General features: G+C 51.9%; 1 protein-coding gene across 1 annotated transcript; it reads right to left on the bottom strand.

Annotated features, from left to right (window-relative positions):
* Positions 1-8,618: 8,618 nt before the first annotated feature.
* KCNK9 (potassium two pore domain channel subfamily K member 9) lies at positions 8,619-19,804 on the bottom strand. Its single transcript, XM_032961727.2, has 2 exons — positions 16,046-19,804; positions 8,619-10,792 (listed from the first exon to the last, which is right to left on the bottom strand). Exons 1-2 carry the CDS (start codon positions 16,641-16,643, stop codon positions 9,927-9,929), a joined length of 1,464 nt encoding a protein of 487 aa, XP_032817618.2. The 5' UTR covers positions 16,644-19,804; the 3' UTR covers positions 8,619-9,926.
* Positions 19,805-19,814: the final 10 nt, after the last annotated feature.

Here is a 19,814-nt window from a genome sequence, read left to right as displayed (position 1 = left end):
GTACGCACCGCACGTTGAACTTCTCTCGCAGCGTACGTATCCAGCCGTGCTCATCGGAGGTGCGGGGGAAGGACAACGAAACTCAACACCAAACAGAGCAGCGCTAAAGAACTGAGTTGTCAATCGAGATGGGGCTGTGGCGTGTCCACGCCGTGCGCCTGCGGGATGAACGATCGAGGCGAACACGCAACTCTCGAGGCACAGAATGACAACGCGCAGGGCTTCGTCGCTTTTTTTTTCAAATCACGCAAGTTTAGCTCTTTAATGCAAAAAATTAGAAAAAAAAGCTGTACAATATCATACATTCTGTATTCCTCGACGGCAGCCGAGGAGGAGGAGTTGATGCCTCGTTCTCCTTGTGGCAGTAAAGTTACATACACAGGAGTCACAACCGCCCCACCTCCCCCCAGATTCAAACCTCAATCCCAACCAAATCCCATTGTACAAAATAGAGCAGGGAGTGGTACATTGCTGTTTGCTTTATGCAGTCCCCGCTCCTACGGCTGTCGCAGACCTCACGCTAAAGCGGTGCTGCCCAATACATTCTTAAGATTTGACTCCTCCGCATTTCAGAAGTTCCACAGCAGCTTCTCGTAAAATCACAAAGCCAGGCTTCTTTAACACGATGCCACTGGCACTAATGTGCAATTTGCAACACACTCAACACGCGCGCGCACACACACACCACCAACATCACTCAAACAACAAACATAAAACATACACGTGGGTAATATAGTTTCATGAACACCATGCATGCGGGTTTAAGACGTTGCGTGTAACCGTGTAGAAATGGTACCGTATAAGTTTTCCGACACAGATTCATTCAGGCGTTTAAACGACGGCGCAAAGAAGGAGCACCCCGAGCTATACATGTCCTGCTACGTGTGGCATTGTCTTTGTACTGGTCGCCTTTTGGCGTTCTCTGGTCTGACACACTGGTGGTGAGACTGGGCCACGAAGAAGGCTGTCTCTGGTGTAGGCCCATCAGTTTCAAGGACAATGCAGAGATTATTATCAGAGCACGTTTGTTTGCATGTTCACCACAAGTACATGTGGTTAATGCAGACTGGGTTCCTTGCAAAAGGTGTCATTTGGTGTTTGAACATCTTTAAACCTGTGTTATTGCAAGAAAGGGTAAACCCTAATCTTAGTTTGTATTACATTGAACACTAACTTTGACAGACACTGGGTTTCCAATTTTAATAAATGATGGTTTTTTTTTTCAATTCTTTTTGGTCGAATAATCAAGTGATGGGTATTCGAGGAAAAGGTGGTTTGGGGGGAAAAGTAGTTCGAACAAACATAAATATATACACCTACACCTGGAAAAAAAGAGTGGGGAGGAGGGTCTAGAGAAGGCCCAGGTGGAGGGCAGGGTTGAACGAATCGGAAAATGGAGCAAATGGAGATCGGGCGCAATGGCAGAGGTGAGAGCATTGATGACGATGCTGTGTGTGAAGATGATGCTGTGTGTGGTGATGCTGTGAGTGAAGATGTTGTGTGTGGTGATGCTGTGAGTGAAGATGATGCTGTGTGTTCATGTGTGTGTGTGTGGTGATGCTGTGTGTGGTGATGCTGTGAGTGAAGATGTGTGTGGTGATGTTGTGAGTGAAGATGATGCTGTGTGTTGATGTGTGTGTGTGTGGTGATGCTGTGTGTGTGGTGATGCTGTGCGTGATGATGCTGTGCGTGAAGATGCTGTAAGTGAAGATGCTGTGAGTGAAGATGCTGTGAGTGATGATGCTGTAAGTGAAGATGCTGTAAGTGAAGATGCTGTAAGTGAAGATTCTGTGTGTGGTGATGCTGTAAGTGAAGATGCTGTAAGTGAAGATGCTGTAAGTGAAGATGCTGTGCGTGATGATGCTGTAAGTGAAGATGCTGTAAGTGAAGATGCTGTGTGTGGTGATGCTATAAGTGAAGATGCTGTGTGTGGTGATGCTGTAAGTGAAGATGATGTAAGTGAAGATGCTGTGTGTGGTGATGCTGTAAGTGAAGATGCTGTGGGTGAAGATGCTGTAAGTGAAGATGCTGTGAGTGAAGATGCTGTGAGTGAAGATGCCCTGCGTGAAGATGCTGTGTGTGAGCTGGGATCGGGGGCACACAGAGAAATCAAGGAGGCTCATGATCACACAGACATGGAAGGGGATTGAGCCAAAGACTGCTATTTGGCAGTGAATTAAACAAAATATTCGAATCAAAATCATGTTAAGGTTGGCAGCAGCGTAAATTTCGTTCGCTGGAAATCACTGCTCAACGAGGCCGGACAACTAAAATGCAATTTAATGTTTACGTAATGAAACAACTTTTTGTCTTTTGAGTCACCAATTTATATTCTACACAAGATAAAAAAGAAAGGCATTGACACATGCATTATATACGCGTATGCTTCTCCAATTTCAAGGAACATTAGTCAAGTTTACAAACGAAAACAAAACAAACAACAAGTTGTAGTTTTCTCATCTCTGCGATTTGTGTTCGGGACGTGCCGTGTTTTGCTCGCCACAATGTCCGACGTTTCGCTCTAGGGGGTTTGGTGAGGGGGGTAACGGGGGTAACACGACAGGGCTTCAAGCTTCATTTCACCCGGAGCCAGGACAACTATCAAACAGAGACGGCCACTGAATCGCACGATTTCGAATGCGCTTTCCAAGTGCCGTCTGGAACACTCTACCCTCCGATATATAAGGAAGCCGGCGGGGTTATGCACTTTTCAATCATGCAGATTGAAAGCTCGTTTCTTTTAGAACAGCTTTTTTGTGTGTGCCCTTACCCGCATCTCCGACGAGAATGGTTGTGACTTCATCAATGTGTCCACCGTTCCGGTCTAACGAGCCACGCGGTAATTATTCAGTGAATAAATTGAAGCCCTCGGGCAGGAGACAACAAAAGACTCCACCAGGAGTCGACCCTGGTTCGCGGCGGCCCCAACGCCTGCGTTCTAGCACTTTGGAGGCAAGGGTTGGTGGACCATGCAGAGCTCTGCGAAACTCCCAAATCCCTCAATGGGGTGGCCAAGGGACGGCGAGTTGGGTTCGTGAGCCTGCCGGATGTGGACTGTTGATGAGTATTATTGTTTTATTGTCCATGCGTGGGTTTTCTCCGGGTACTCGTTATAAAAAAATCCTATTTGACATGCAAAGCAAGAATTCCAATTGAATTGGCCATATATCCCCATATATGCAATTTGCCATTTATCTACATATATGCAATTGGCCATATATGCAAATGGATATTTATCCCCTCGTGGACAAAAAAATTGACCTCAATCTCAATGAGACTTTCTGAAGAAAATGACGTGAAATCGTCATTACCATGATTATTATTACGAATATCATCTCCATTATTATAGTACCGGTATTACGGGTGATGCCATGCGAACTTGGCCTAACGTGTTCACTCTGTGCACAAGTTGCGAGCGCGATCATCAAGGGCGTGAAGCCCTTGCGGTGACACTCGCCATAGAGAGAGAGGGGTGGGCTCGACGGGGCTAGGGTTGAGGCTGAGCACAGCCTCAAAGGCCCGACGCGCCAAGCGGCCAGCAACCGACAGCATCGCGAGAGGTATTAATCGTGTGGTTGGGGGAGCAGACATCGGGGAAAAGAAGCCGCCAAAGAGAAGGGCGGATACGGATTAATATTGTTTCCGGTAACATTGGGAGAGCAATTACCCGATCACTCAATAACACCAAAGCTGCTGAATACCTGGGTTCTAATCCATGTTTCAGCCACGCATTGTCAAAGCGGCTTCTCGGGTGTAGAGAATTGACGGTCTCGGCCCCGTCACAATCGTACAAAGACTAAACGAAAAACATTCACGTTAAATCAAATTTCCACTTAGTTTGGCAAACATTTTTTTAAAAATAAGATGACAGGACAGGTGGCAACCCGAGGGGCTGCAGAATGCTTCGCGTCGTCTCTCCGTTGCCGATGTTGCCACACTGCACCATGCTGGTGCTCATTTAAGGCCGAGTTGACATAGTGGAGACCCATGTTACAACTAAAGCTACGACTCGCCACTGACAAGCATTCATGGATAGTTAACTCAAACTTTGTAGTCAGATCTTTGGGCGTATACAAAGACAAAGATCCCCCGTATAGACTTTAAAAGACTCTTGGGGCAAAGTGCTGTTTGCGATCACCTTTTAAGGCCGGCACGGCACACGAGAGGGTGGGTGTGGCCTGAAACACGCCCGGCCGCCTTTGTCTCTCCAGTGCTACACACTGCACCAGGTACTCATTCGAGGACGAGTCGACCTAGGCGAGGCGCAGAATCCGGTTCAGCAATTCGCCACTGACATTGGCAGTGAACGGGAATGTGAACTCGAGTCGTCGGGAGAGATCGTGGCGCAGTGCGCTAACCACTGCGCCACCGCTCCCCGCCCGCCAGAGGGCTCCACGGCCGCGGCCTTCACTGCGCCGTGGCGGTGCTAACACCGCGTTCGCCGGATTATAAGACGGACATTTATTTCCTTTTTATTTTAAAGAAAACATTGGAGAGGGAGGGAGTGGGGAGAGGAGTGGGGAGAGGGGTGGGGAGGGGGGTCTGCGTCTTATATTCGGGTAGGTGCGTGACCATATTAGTCTGGCACAAAACACACAAATAACCCTCACTCCCTAACGGCTCACGGCCGAGGTTAGTGGTAACTCACACCGCCCCCACAACCCCACGGAATACCAGGGACCCCCCCCTACCTCTGGGATCCCTCTCCTCCCCTTCTACATGGGACGCACTAAATACCGTAGCCACAAATACTCAGCACATTCGTCAACATAACACTGTGTGTATCTGTGTGTGTCCTTAAGAGGGAAAAAACACATTTTATAAAACGGGCGACGTTTCCGACAATGGCCCTTCCTCATAGTACATACATAGAGAGAGGCCAGTAGACAGAGAGAGAGAGAGAGACAAATTAGATACTGAGAGTTGGACACTGGATTTGTTTTACACCATGGGGGCCCTGATGAGAATTGTATTTGAAAACGACGATTTCTGATGACCGGGTTTTTAAATTGTCAAATCAATAAGGAGAAAAATAATCCGTCTAAACACGTAAAGAATGCGAGTATTTATTAAACCCATCAGTCGCAATGCAACTTGTATTTACTTTTTACTGTAGAGAGACGGATATATTGAAAGAGACATTGGTTATTTATGTGGTTATTTGTATTCTCTACAACGACGATAATTATTACTTTTAGTTTTTTGTATTAGCCTACCCAGTAAACATGCCAACGTTGACTCAACGTTGGCCCAACGTTAGTTCAACGCTCGCTCAACGTTGGCCCATCGCTGGCTTAACGTTGGCTCAACGTTGCCCCAACATTAGCTCAACATTGGTTCAGCGTTGGACCAACGTTGAGCCAACGTTGGCTGGCAAGTTTACTGGGTAACTCAACATTTAGGCCTTCTAGCTGTAATCAATTTCAGTTCATCGGCAACACCACCACCACCACCGTCGCCACCAGAGGGCAGTCATGACACGTCTCTCTCTCTCTACAACAGACACGTGGAACGAGTGCTGGGTCTCGGGGATGGGTGAGACTTCTTGTTGCTCTTTCTCCGTCGTATTTGTTTCCTTCAAGGATGGGGGGCGGGGGGAGGCAAGCAACTGGGGGTCCGGACACCTCTCCAGAATGTTTGGAAACGAGATTTGTGATGCTGAATGAAAGCTGACGACGGAACGCACGGATTATCTGCTGATGCTGCGGCTGTTGCGTTGGCATACAAGCACAATGAACGACGACTACGCAACACATTCGTCAAATAACGATGTGTGTCCTTAAAAAAATATATATAATAGTAGCGTGGACAAACAGTAGATTCGGTAGCGAGTCAGTATCCAGTAGCTGTGTAGATGCAGTCTCACTGTGCTTCAATTGAACTCCTCAAATCCATGACGAAATGGACCCTGTCTGTGCTCCAACCTGCTGGCGTTTCAGGCCAATAGCATCGAGCGGAGTTTATTTGACAAGCCTGACTCTGCTGATGAGACGCGGAATTGTGAAGCCGGTCCAGAGTAAGGATTGTGAACAAATGTTGCTGGATTACCATATGGGTGTTGGCAGGAGCACTCCATAGGACGCTCTGGGGATCCCCCACGCAACGAAAACAAGCAAACAAACACACAAAGATCCCCCGTATAGCCTTAACAGAATGTTGGGTCAAGTTCTGTTAGCGAGCACCTATGAAGGCCGGCATGGCACACGAGAAGCTGGGTGGCCAGCACCACGCCGGGCAGCCTTTGTCTCCCTCGTGGCGATGTTTACGCACAGCACGAGGTACTCATTCGAAGCCGAGTCGACCTAGGGGAGGCCCAGGACCGAATCAGATAATCGTCACTGGTGCTGGCGGTGAGCGGCAATCGAACTCGGGTCGCCGGGTTCGTGTCGTGCAGCGCGGCGCTCACCGCTACACTACACAAACACAACAAAGACCTTGCAGGACACACCGTGAGCTTGTGTCACCGAACAATAACCGCTGAGAAACATTCGTTCGTGGGACTCCCCCAGCCCCCGCCCCCAGCCTCCAAAGTGTGGGCTGTATACCCCTGTAAACATTTAACGTTGGGCCAACGTTGGCACGTGGTTGGAACCGTCGGATGAACGTTGATGCAACGTCGGCCCAACGTTCCGTGTGTTTACGTGTCCATTGATTCACCGGCGATCCTGCAAGAGGCAGTAAATGTGCAACCCTTGTTGGATCTCGGTCATGTGCGTCATTTGCAAGCCGTGGCAGCACCCGCATTAAGGCGCATTGTAAATGTTGTGGATTTACTCTCCAACGCACCGGTGGGCTGAAGTTATAACTCCTTGGTGCGTTTTGTTTACGTGACAAATCCCGTACTGATTGGCTGTGTCGGGTGGTGGAGGGTTACGGCACATATACACTTACGCGAACTAACCCCAAAAACCTTAATTATTAAAAGAAGCTTCGATATGTTTGGGGGGTGACGGTCACGCGAATGCATCGTGCGCACTCTGCATGAGACGGTAATGATGACAAGGACAGAGCTCATCGGAGCTGGGACCTTTACTGGGCTACGTCGAGACATTGACAGAAGATTGTAATTGCCAATTTTTAGTGGTCAATTAAAAAAAAAACGGACGGCCGCTCCCACATCTTGTAGCCCGAAGGCTGGAAACCCCCCTCCCCTATAGGCCACGCCCAGCGTAACGCGGCTGGCGACGTCCGAAGACGTCACCAAGCCCCGTTGCTCACCTCCCGTCCAGCGGCACATGCAGGAACAGAATTGAGACTTTTTTCACATTTTTTTCACAATCAATCGATAATCGGTAGAGCAATCGATTACTTTAACAATCGCATTACAGCCCAGCTCTCGGCTAACATCCAACAAAGCAGCCCAGAGCGACGCTTCGTGTTGCGAAGGTGTGAAGCGCTTCCTCTGTGGATAGGGAACTGGCATCGCGAGCGCTCCTTCTCGTCTAATCGTGTCGAGATGTCTATTGCGCTTTAATACAATGCGCTTTGCAGCAATCGTCAAACTATACGTGAGATGATTGTGGGAGAGTGCAGTTGATGGTGACAAGAGAACAGGTGGGAGGAGGGGTTCGTGGTAGAGGGAAGCGGTGAGGATAGTGATAGGGGTAGTGACAGCGGTAGTAGTGATAGGGGTTGGGGTACGGGTTAGGTTAGGGATAGTGATAGGGGTAGTGATGGGGGTAGTAGTGATAGGGGTTGGGTTAGGGGTAGTGATAGGGGTAGTGATAGGGTAGTAGTGATAGGGGTAGTAGTGATAGGGGTTGGGTTAGGGGTAGTGATAGGGGTAGTGATAGGGTAGTAGTGATAGGGGTAGTGACAGCGGTAGTAGTGATAGGGGTTGGGGTACGGGTTAGGTTAGGTTAGGGATAGTGATAGGGGTAGTGACAGCGGTAGTAGTGATAGGGGTTGGGGTACGGGTTATGTTAGGGGTAGTGATAGGGTAGTAGTAATAGGGGTAGTAGTGATAGGGGTTGCGGTAGTGATGGGGGTAGTAGAGATAGGGGATGGGTTAGGGGTAGTGATAGGGGTAGTGATAGGGGTAGTAGTGATAGGGGTTGGAGTAGTGAAAGGGGTAGTAGTGATAGGAGTTGGGGTAGTGATAGGGGTAGTAGTGATAGGGGTAGTGATAGGGGTAGTGAAAGGGGTAGGGGTAGTCATGATAGGGGTAGTTGTAGTGATAGGGGTAGTGAAAGGGGTAGGGGTAGTAGTGATAGGGGTAGTGGTAGTGATAGGAGTAGTAGTGATAGGAGTAGTAGTGATAGGGGTAGTGATAGGGGTAGTACTGATAGGGGTAGTGATAGCGGTAGTCATAGGGGTTGGGGTAGTGAAAGGGGCAGTAATGATAGTGATAGGGGTAGTGATAGCGGAAGTAGTGAAAGGGGTACTCCTGGTGGTAGCTGCGGGGCAGGGCCAGGGAGAGGTGATGGGGCTGGTTTCAAGGCAGGAACGAGGAGTTTACCTGAGCACTGGGGAGCAGCGCGCGTGCACGTGGGGCAGCATCAGTCCATGTGCACGCGCATCCACCTGGACCTGCCCTGTGCATCACATGCCCCCTCCAACCACCCCCATTCCCCCCAAATAGTCATAAAAATCGTCCAGTCCCCCCCCCCCCACCCCCACTGAAGATTAATTGTATTTTACATTAGAGCGGAAATTATTGGTAAGCACGGAACAATTGAGCTGTAGAATGGGGCAGCAGGAAGATTGTGGGTTGAGACGCCTGCTTCGCTACACAAATGACAGCGAATGTCATTCACCCCCCTCACAGCACCCATCCCTTTACAACAACGTGGTGGGGGTGGAGCGGTGGTGCAATGGTTAGCACAGTGCGCTACGAATCTGCCCGCCCCCCCTTGAGTTCCATTCCCGGCCACAGCTAACATCAGTTGGCCTGTGACATCTCAACTGGACCTGCACCCTCCCTCTCATTTGACTGACTCCCACTGACAAACGTGGTGAAGTATGGCCAAACAATTCCCGTGACCGGCACGGCGTGTGGAGGCCTTCATCTGGCAGTGGATAGATATATATCTTTTTATAGTTGAGTATTAATGCGATGGCGCTTTCAGTGGCAAATTTTGATGCCAGAATGGTGCCACGTTTTTTTTTCAGCAAAAAAAAAACGATGACTTAGACTTCTAACAGTGAAGCTTCGGCTAGAGATGTCCCTGACTCTCGAACCGCTCTCTGCAGTGTCTCTAATGGGAGGTGTGAAGTTAAAGGCGCAGCCCTGCAATTCCTCGTTCACGCCATTGCTGGCGTGGGAGGTGTGAAATTAATGGCGCAGCCCTGCAATTCCTCGTTCACGCCATTGCTGGCGGAAGGTACCCCCCCCCCTCCCACTCGACCTGCCCTTCATTGCCGGCCAGGTGTTTGGGAAGACGTGGGAGTTGCCCACACTTTACCCCTCCACGCGCGCCCTGAACCATTCACTCGCTTGCCGGCACTCCCATTGTTTATATGACGTGCACGTGCGACAGAGGTGGAGGAGGTTTACTCAACCTGCGTCGTTGTTTCTACCCGGGGAGATCGACCCGGCGATCTCTGGGATCGCAAGTTCGGGTGGGCTCACCATTAGCACCGCGGTTGCGTCCCCATGTTCACGGTAGGCGCGTTGCCTTGATGTTGCGGATCCCCAATGCGGGTCGCGACCTCGCATCTGCCTGAACCGCCTCGACGCGACCTCCTGCTCGGCCGCGCATTATTCCTCCTCGCGGGTCCAAGCACCGAAAGACACCGTCCCGGTGGCATTTAACGAAAGCTTCCTGCGCACCGCGTTGCCTCCCTCGACACGAGTGACTGGCGAAACGGCGCTCGCCGACCAGTGAGCGGTGTCCACCTTCCGTCCAGTACAGACGAGATCAGGGAGGCACAACCATTGCTCGTTGTCGATGGCACGTGTAAGAGGTGTGTGTGGGTGGGGGGCACTACATGGAGCTCCTGCGGGAAAACCTCCCACTGTCCCGCCACGAGCTGTGCAGTCCCGACGCGGAGCTGAGTCCCGACGAGTGGAGCCTGCCGGTCAGCTTGCTCGGGGAGATCTCCTCCAGCTGGTAGGACAGCGAGCCGCACACGAGGCCGCCGCTCGCGTCCGCCTTGGAGCGACAACCGTCTAAAAAGCGCGGCCGAGGCTGCTGCTGCTGCTGCTCGTGCTGCTGTTGTTGTTGTTGTCGTTCGCGGTGTCCGTAGCAGATGCACGAGCACACGGACTGCAGGTCGGGGCTGTCCGTGGACCCTCCGTGCAGGCGCAGGAGGACGCCCCCCTTGCCCGGCCGCAGAGACTCCCTCTCCTCGCCGCCCGAGACCGCCACCTCCTCGTCCTCGCCGCTCACCGTCAGGTATCGCAGCACCACGAGGTTGAGGAAGGCGCCGATGACCGTGAGCCCCACGAGGATGTACATGAAGCTGAAGGCCACGTACAGGTGGTCGTCCTGGAGCGCGTTGTCCTTCTGCAGCGCCACGAAGTCGCCCAGGCCGATGGTGGTGAGCGTGATGAAGCAGAAGTAGAAGGCGTCGAAGAAGAGCCAGTTCTCCAGGTGGCAGAAGGCGGCGGCGCCGATGCAGAGGGTGCCGGCGCACGACAGCAGCCCCACGGTGACCATGTTGCGCGTCGACACCTCGGTGTTCTTGAGGCCCGCGCACTTCTTGAGCCTCCGCAGCAGGCGCTTCACGTAGGTGTTCATGCGCTCGCCGAGGCTCTGGAACATGACGAGCGTGAGCGGGATGCCCAGGAGCGCGTAGCACATGCAGAACACCTTGCCCTTGTTCGTGTTGGGCGCCGAGTGTCCGTAGCCTCGGGGGTGGGGGGAAAACAAAACAACAGAGGGGGGGGGGGGAGGGACACGCGGACACGCGTTGGCGGATGTCAGCATCCGCAGGCCAGGACGGATGATGCCTCGGACAAGAGGGACTGTCGTGAGAGCAACAAATAAACAAACAAAAGAAGCCAGAACGGGTAGCAGCGGCCACCCTAGAAGCAGCTGGGAATTCGGGTGATGTCCCTCTGTGAATACGAGGGTTCGAGGGAGAGTGTCTGTGCGGTTGCAGGTCCGCTCTGGGCTGCCAATTGCACTCGGGCCGAGATGCAGTGCCGGGCCGGTCCTGTGAGTGTCACTGTGAATTCACAGCAGGCCCGCACACTGCCAACACAGAGCCACGCAGCGCAGCGATGCGCCAATGCAGCCACACCTCGACAAAGAGGCGCACACCGCAACGACATGTTCCGCGTGGACGCACACCGCCAACAGAGCAAGACACCAACACAGCCACATCAAAGACAATCACATGGCACACAAAGCCACACAGGAACATGCCACAGGCACATGTCACACACACACGCGCGCCCCACACAGGTACACACCACATGGAGACACACAGCCACACAACAATACAATGCCACACATCACCCCAGATGTACACACCACCAACACGTTCCTGTCAGCTGCGTATCACGGCCACATGACCCGCAGTCACATACCACAGCGAAACCCCAAATAGACACAAACCACACAGACACACACACCACACACGCCAGACGCTCTGGCAACACAGAGACACATGTGCGCACGCTCAACACGGTCGATGTGTTCCCCGCACTCAGCGTTTACAACCGCGACTTGGCACGCCGTCAACGCAGCCCACCAACCACGCACCACACACTGCACAGATATCCTAGTCTGGTTTACACGTTCAGAACTACGGTCACCTGATATTTGATTGGCGTATTCTGCGACTTGTCCATTGCCATGCGATCAAATCGAGGGATGATAAACCTGCCCCAGCCGATGACGCCCGCGGGGAGTTTTATTAATGGACACCGATTTTGTGTTTTTTTTTGCAGTATTCTCGACTTGCCAGCAGGTGCAGCGCGATTGCTTTTATGCGGATTTCTTGTCCGCTTCATCGCCGCACCTTATTCGATGTTATTCTTTTTGTATTCTCTGGTTCTTTCGGTAAAGTCACGTAGATAGAAAAAATAATAAAATAAAACACGACGTTTCGGTCGCGACAAAAAGCGGCCGAAACGCCCTGTTTTCTTTTATTATTATTTTCTACCTACGTGACTTTACCGAGAGAACCAGAGAGTATGGATTCCTGCAGTCACGAAAGCTTCAAATCTAGATGATTTTTTTTTGCTTTTGTAATCTCGGCGATCTATCCTCCCCCACACCCCTACCCCCGAAGCCGTCAGCAACTCGCGATCCAACGAACCCATCACCACGGTGACAGTCATAATAATAATAAGAATTTACAGCAACGTTGTCAATCCACTGCTGGATGAAGGCCTCTCCAAGCTCGCGTCGGCCAGGAGGGCGGGGCGGGAGCGGGGGAGGGTGATTTGACCATACTTCACCAACGCTGCTCAGTTGGGCGAAGGCCACAGCACCAGAGCCAAATTCAGACCTCGCTCGCCACTGATGTTAGCCGCGGGCGGGAGGCTAACTCGGCTAACCGGGCTCATTGCGCAGTTGCCCTCCTGCGCCGCCTCTGCTGTAACCGATCCAATCATCCCCCGTATCGCGTTTGCCGCGTGCGGAATGTGGAGCGTACACTTCGACGTCATTTCAAAGTTAATTGTACGTAATAATGTCACCTCGTAACGCGCCGTGACAGAGTAGTCGCTCGTCTCCTCTCGCGGAGAGGAGACGAGCGACTCGGGGAGGTTGGGGGGGGGTGGGCGAGGAGGAACCGCAGAGGAGTGCGTACGCAGCAGCGTTGGAGCTACCAACGATTGCTCAAGTTCTGGCGCTCCTCTATACCGTGAAGGTGTTCTCGGCCAATTCATGGGTGTTCACATGTGGGAGGACACTTATTGCCGATGTGCTATGAGGAAGGGCCATTGGCCGAAACGTCGCCTATTGTATATCTTTCCTTTTGAAGGCCCGCATCTTTATTGATACATGTGTTGAGTTGTTGTTGGTTGTGCCTGTTGCGCCACTGCCAACGCAGGAGCAGCAGTAGCAGCATCGTCAAATAATTCGATGTCAATACAGCACACAGCTGTACACAGTCCTCCCAATGCCGTCTCGATTACGGGGGGTTATTTTGGCCATACTTCCCCACGCTGGTTAGTGTGGGTTTATTAAAGGGGCTGAACCCAGAACCGGTTCGGGTATCACTCGCCAACTGATGTTAGCCGTGATCCGGAATCAATCTCGGGTGCCCGGATTTATATGGAAGTGCGCTATCCACTGCGCCACCGCTCCACCTATACGCAGTACGATTAACTTTCTTTCTACTACACATGAACGCTTTCTTAAGCGCCATATCTAAGCATAGCTGATGAAAACAGATTAAAATAATAACTCTTTATTTCATACATTTGTCGGCGACAAATCTACGCGTGGTGGTGGTGGTGGGGGGGGGGGGGGGTAGTCTACAATTTGGCAAATTCCCGTTAAACGATTCAATTTGGATGACACCTTACGAGTCGTCCCCCTGCTCACGGACCGAGGGCCCTGTTGACCGCCGAGAAGCGATCGCGACTCCCGTGGGCCTCTCGACCTTGCCGCCTGCCTCCTTCCCTCCTCGTAAGACGACCCGCGAATGGAACGTGAAACGGCGCGGCCGTGATTTGACTTTGATCGACTAAAATCCCTCCCCCCTCCACCCTCCGCTGTGATCATCTTTTTCGTTGTTCTGTGCTTTTGCCGCACATTTATTTGTTTATTATTCACATTTTACTTTCGGAGGGGGGGGGGGACTTATTTTCGTCCCCATTTGCTCGTTAGTGAGCTATAATAAATAGGATTTGGCCATTGTATATAATTAACGTACAGCGTCGTTGAATACGTAGGAGGCTTTCGCAACCAATATTATCCATAATGTAAGTTTTTTTTTATTAAATCGCGTAAATATATAAATGTGTCGTTAAACCCGCCACCACGCGACACAGCCAACTAGTAAGGTTTGTCACGTAAACAGAACGTGGCCAATTCGTTACTAGTCCAGCACACCGGTGTGTTGGAGAGCAAATCCACAACATTTATAATCTGAGTACGACGTTTCGCCAGTAATCACAACCGGCATCATCAGGCGGCAACCAGATTTGTATTTGCTCTGCAACACACAACCGGTGTGCTGTACTAGTATACTACACTATGCTATACACCACACTATACACTAGTGCTGTACTAGTAACGAACTGGCATGTTCTGTTTACGTTACAAACCTTAATAAATTGGCTGTGTCGGGTGGTGGCGGGTGTAACGACACATTTATATTTACGCGATTTAACCCAAAAAAACCTGTATTATGAATGTTTACAGTACTTCTCATCGGCCACGATCAGTCCACTGCTTTCACGTTCTACGATCTGCGATGTTTATAATCCACCCAGCACCTACACATCAGCGAACTTGACCATCCCTCCATCTGCTCGGATCCTTTCCTTGGCTCTCACTCCGTCATTTATTCTCGACCATCGATCATCAATCGATCATCATCGTTTGTAGCCCAGGTAACTTTTTTCCCTAATATTAACCGTTAAGTCGTTAACCGCAATGCGTAGACGATGCTAAGATGCTCAATTTCCTGTAAAGATCATCGCATACATTACGTCTTTGTTGTTGTTAGATCATCCCACGTGGTGAGTGAACCATGATCTGAAAAGTTACATTAAGACGAACGCAAAATGTAAACGTTCAGCGTTCACGAGACTTTTTAACGCTGCATGCCTGGACATTGCTCCATGAGCACGCGAGTCTGAACGGTAAGGCTTCTGACCCCCCCCCCCCCTCCCACACCGACCCCGCTTCACCAATCCCTCGAGGCCGAGCGAATGAACTCACGAGAAAACTCTGGAACGCCACGAGACCACCACCAATTGCCGCATTCAGACCCCACGTTGACCGCATTTTGCCGTTGAGCAAGCGAGAGCGTTACCCACTCGCTATGGCGGGTTTTTTTCTCCGGGCACCCCACAGCTTGCTCCACACACCCAAAACGCAGCTCTCGTTTAATGGGAATGACCAAACATCCCACCACAGGGTGCTCATGAAAGAATTAAAAAAAACAAGTCTTGAGTCTCAGCGAGGCTTCCTGGATGAATGAATGACACATCTTACTCTCGTTACGGTTAATTGAAGAATGCTCTGGTCAAACATCCAAACACAGAGCGCTCCCGAAAAGGGGGTCTTGAGACACGGCAAGGTTTATCTTGAGAAATAAATCAATATCATTAATAATGTAAAAATTACATAGATTGTTGCTGGATTAAGAAAACCAACACACACCTACGTCTAAACACAACAACGCCGACGAGCATGATAACGATTGCATATGCTTTAACACACGCAACACAAAACTATGATGTACACAGACAAAGATCATCCGAATAGCCTGCACAAACTGTTGGGGAAAGTGCAGCGTGCAAACACGTATGAAGGCCGGCACAGGCACGCCAGGGTGTGTGCGTGATCAGCACCGCGGCCGGCCGCCTTTGTCTCCCCAGTGGTGATGTTTACACACCACACCAGGTACACTGCGCAACCAGGTACTCGTTTAAGGCTCAGTCAGGTTAGGGGACACCCAGGACCGGTTCAAATATATCGCCACTGTGATTGGTCGTGACCGGGAATCGAACTTCGGGTGGTCGGGTTCGTAGGGAATCGCGATGACTACTACCCACTCCCCACAACAAGCCATACACAAAGACAAAGATCCCCCTTATAGCCGTAACATACTGTTGGGGCAAGTACTGTTAGCGAGCACCTATGAAGGCCGGCGCGGTAAACCAGGGGTGGATGGCCAGCACATCGCCCGGCCGCCTTTGTCTCCTCAGTTGTGATGTTTACACACCACACCAGGTACTCTGGTGTGGTGTGTAAACATTTGAGGCTGAATCAACGTAGGGGAGGCCCAGGACCGGTTCAGCTCATCGTTACTGGTGTTGGCCGTGAGCGGGAATCGAACTTGGGCAGCCGGCTTTGTAGCGTAGCGCGCTAACTACTACACTACCGCTCTATGCACACACACACCCACCCACGAACAACCTCTCTCCCAAAGATCACACGCGACTGTCAGGAGGAACCCGGGGCACGCTCACCGATGGTCGTGATGACCGTGATGGCAAAGTAAAACGAGCCCGAGAATCTCCACTGCTCCCCAGCCTTGTGCGGCTTGGACTCGATCACGAGCCTCTCCATGTCGCGGTAGTCGTCTTTGCTGATGTTGTACTTCTTTCTCAGCGCGTCCTCCCTGCCCTGCAGCTTGCCGCTCTCCTCCACCTCGTTCTTGGACTCGAACGCCTCGAACACCAGGGCGCCGAGCAGCAGATAGGCGAACGTGACCGCGATCAGAGTGACGGTGCGCGCGTTCTGACTCTGCATCGCCTCCGCGACGTGCCGCATCCACATCGCATCTCCGCTCAGCGCGTCCCGCACGCGGTTCGCCCAGGGGTGCGCGTCCCGACCCTCGCCGCCGCCGCCGTGCCCTGGCTGCGAGACTCGGTGCGCTTCATGGTGGCGGTGCTGCTGCTGCTGCTGCTGGCGGCGGTGGTGGTGGTGGTGGTTCCCTTCCTGGTCGAGGCGGTCCTCGGAGCGGCCCGAGAGGCACAGGAGGCTGCTGGAGCGACGCGACCCCGGTAGCCGCAAGCCGAGGTATCGCAGAATGCGATCGAGGCAGTTCTCCCGGTTTAGAGCCATGGGCGAAGTCGGGTCGTCACCATCGCTGCGAGCGCCGGGCGCCGCCGTCGCCGGCGCGACTCGGCGGCATCGGCGCGGGGAGAACCGTCAACTTGTGATGGTGCGGCGGGGGGGGTGGGGTCGCGTGAGGGGGGCGAGGTGGGGGTGGAGGCTCTGGCTCGGCAGCACTCGGCAAGAGCAACAATATAAAAAAAATCTGGCGAACGCTCCTAGGCTCGGCGCGATGTTTAAAAATAGAAGCGCAGCGTGCTGTATGTAATTGCACTGGGACGTACACAGCGAACGAGCTATTATTAACCTTGACGCGTTCGAGAAGCGCAGTGGCTTTTCAAAGAAAAAAACTAGGATTCTGAAAGAGAATATAAAAATCATGAAGAACGAGTGGTGGAGAAGGAAGGAAAGTTGGATGAAACAAAATGACTGCCTCCTCCCCCGCTCTCCCCCCGCCTGCCAGCCGCCACCACCACCGCCGCCACCGCCACCACCGCCACCGACGCCGCCACCGCCGTGGCTGCTGCTGCTGGGTCGAGCTTAAGGCGGGACGGGCAGCCGGGAGCTGTCCACGGTGCTAACGGCAGCAGAGGCAGCAGCGGCGGCGCGCTGCTTCCAATAGCGCCGCCAAGATGAAAAAAAAAACGTGTCTAGTGCCCAGACCCCAACCGCTCAAGAGACACGCAACACCTGCTCATGATTTGTTATTGGCATCGTCTTTTTATTTGCTATGCTCCCCCTCTCTCTCTATCACACTCTCAATCGCGCCGTGTGTCAATTAAAAAAGACGCGACCTTGTGTGTTTCTCTCTCTCATATTTCCCCCCCCACCACCACCCACCCCTCTGGCAGTAATGAATTAATGTGTGTCGTATGTATGTTGAACTTCTTTCGCACCGTACGTAGCTAACCGTGCAATTCGAAGGTGTTTTTTTGCGTGTGTTCGCTGAATAATATTGGTCGCGAAAGCCTACGTGTTAAACTCGCTGCAACTTTGCCTGTCGGGCAGCGATGACCTATCTTTCATGCGACAGTGGCCCGAGTTGAACACGAGTTAGGCGACTATGGGTTGACCGTGGGAGCCCTGGGTGGGTGAACAGAACAGGGTGCATGCGTCACCGATGGGAGTCGTGAAATACGAAAGCAAACGCTCGGAGTGTGGACTCGAACACTGCCGTCAAAATCTAACGCCAACGCACACCCGGCCATTCCGCGTCACATTGTGAAAACGGTCACGGTAACGATCTAATAATGATAGCTCTCGGCACTCATAAAATTACAGCCTTTCGCCTTGTGCCCCGGGGGCACCGTTGTTCGTCGTATCGCTGAGTGGGGCGCACGTGCGTTAGAGTTGCGCACAAGTGAACTCACAGAGTGGTGGAGACCCAGAGGAGGGAAGCGAAGCGTAGGAGACGGCAGGAGTGAGAGCGCAGCAGCGGAGGCCACGACCGGTTATGGAGTAGCTCAGGAAAGGGAACGCTCTGATGTTGTTGCTGTTGCTGCGTTGGCAGTGGTGCCCAAGTACAACAACAAAAAACACAACCTCAAAACATGCGTGAAAAGCAGTTATAATCGGGAGAGTTGTAGACATTGTTAGCGCTGACGTTTATTTAATGTTTTTCCTTCGTTTTGAGGCGGTGTTATGGACGAATGTTGAGTTTTTAATGAAAGGAACGGAAGGAAATTGAGGGAGGCCTTGCACACGGCAGTGTGGGATGGAGTTACAGGCCGAAAACAACAACAACATTTGCGTAAAGCTGCAGTGAGCACCTGATGCCTGTCATTGTGAGCACAGCTGTATTAACGACTTTGAACAATGCCAATGAAAATAAATTAACGTGTGGGTAAAGACTGGCGTCTGCACGGGTTATTTTACATGTGCACACACACATACACACGCGCGTGCACATTTTATGGGGTGCTCGCTTGTATCCACAAAGCAATTGATAGAGGGCTCAAGTTGGGGTCAAAAACAGAGATCCCTCGAGCCAAGGGGATACGCAACAATGTAGTGCTGGGGCAATGGGTTGATTGGGCTGACTGATCAACTGATAATTGCAATCGACTACTTTTTCATGGTCGATTGACAACTAAAGCCGCCCGCACATCCTACCTCCTGAAGGTGGGACCCCCCCCACGCCTCCCTCGACTACAAAAAAAACACCCAGTGTGACGTGCCTGATGATGATGCCTTTGACCTCCCGTCCAGTGGCACACGTGGGAACAAAGGTGAGACGTTTCTTCCCCGAACGGCGTGTAGAATTTGACTGGGTGGGAAGTAGAATTATCATTGTATTTTGCTGTGTTTTGGGGGAGCGTTAAGCGGGGAGAGTTAGTCCTATGCGTGGAGAGTACTTACCACATGGGGAGGCGCTTAGACAAGGAGAGTGAGGCTTGAAATATTAGGGAACGCCACGTGGCCCACTGAACGGAAGCCACGTGGCCTACTGAATAGACGCCACCTGGTCCAGTGAATGGAACGGGATGCACGTTTTTATGCAAGACGAGGGCACAGATTCCCAAAGGCAATTTTTCCAGAAGAGGACTGAAAAGGCTTTAGTTAGACTGCACGTCACCTCACTGAAGTACACTCACACCGAGGGTAGGATAGAACCACACCAATTTGAAATACACAGAAGGATGACATACACAGTATACAGGTACGTTGCACTTCTTTCGCAACGTACAGAGCCAACCGTGCTAATCGGAGGTGTGGGATACGCTTCATTTCAGCCGTTCGGGAGTCCTAGGACAAGACGCCGACACGGATCTGCGTCTGCTGGACACGATCTACCAAGGCGTGGGACCGAGCGACACCTGTGGGAGCGATCGGCGAGAGAGCCAATGTGGAGGTGAGAGTCCACGGGACGCAGTCTCTCATCTCGGCTGAGTTCCCACTCCCTTCTTCGATGTGCAACTGTGCGCAACGGACCGGTGTGATGCTCTCACGGAGACACCAACTCTGTGGAAGGGCGACTCTCAAATAAACCATCCTCCCCAGGTGCTCAATGAGATGCACCGACTGTATACTGCAGTGGATATGTATACATGTACATACTGCTGCTCTCTCATCGTCTAACTCAGGGTTCTTCATTGCCAGGGGCCACTGGCGGCCCCTGGTGGCATTTAGTGCGGCCCCTGACGTGCGGTCTCCGACAATGGGACAACACCCCCAACCCCC

Source organism: Petromyzon marinus, chromosome 27 (assembly GCF_048934315.1).
Source record: "Petromyzon marinus isolate PM22_M1 ecotype Great Lakes invasive population chromosome 27, UKy_Petmar_22M1.pri1.0, whole genome shotgun sequence".
Taxonomy (NCBI): Eukaryota; Metazoa; Chordata; class Hyperoartia; order Petromyzontiformes; family Petromyzontidae; genus Petromyzon; species Petromyzon marinus.
The sequence above is the reverse complement of the archived record's forward strand: the minus strand, read 5'-3'. Positions and strand labels throughout refer to the sequence as shown.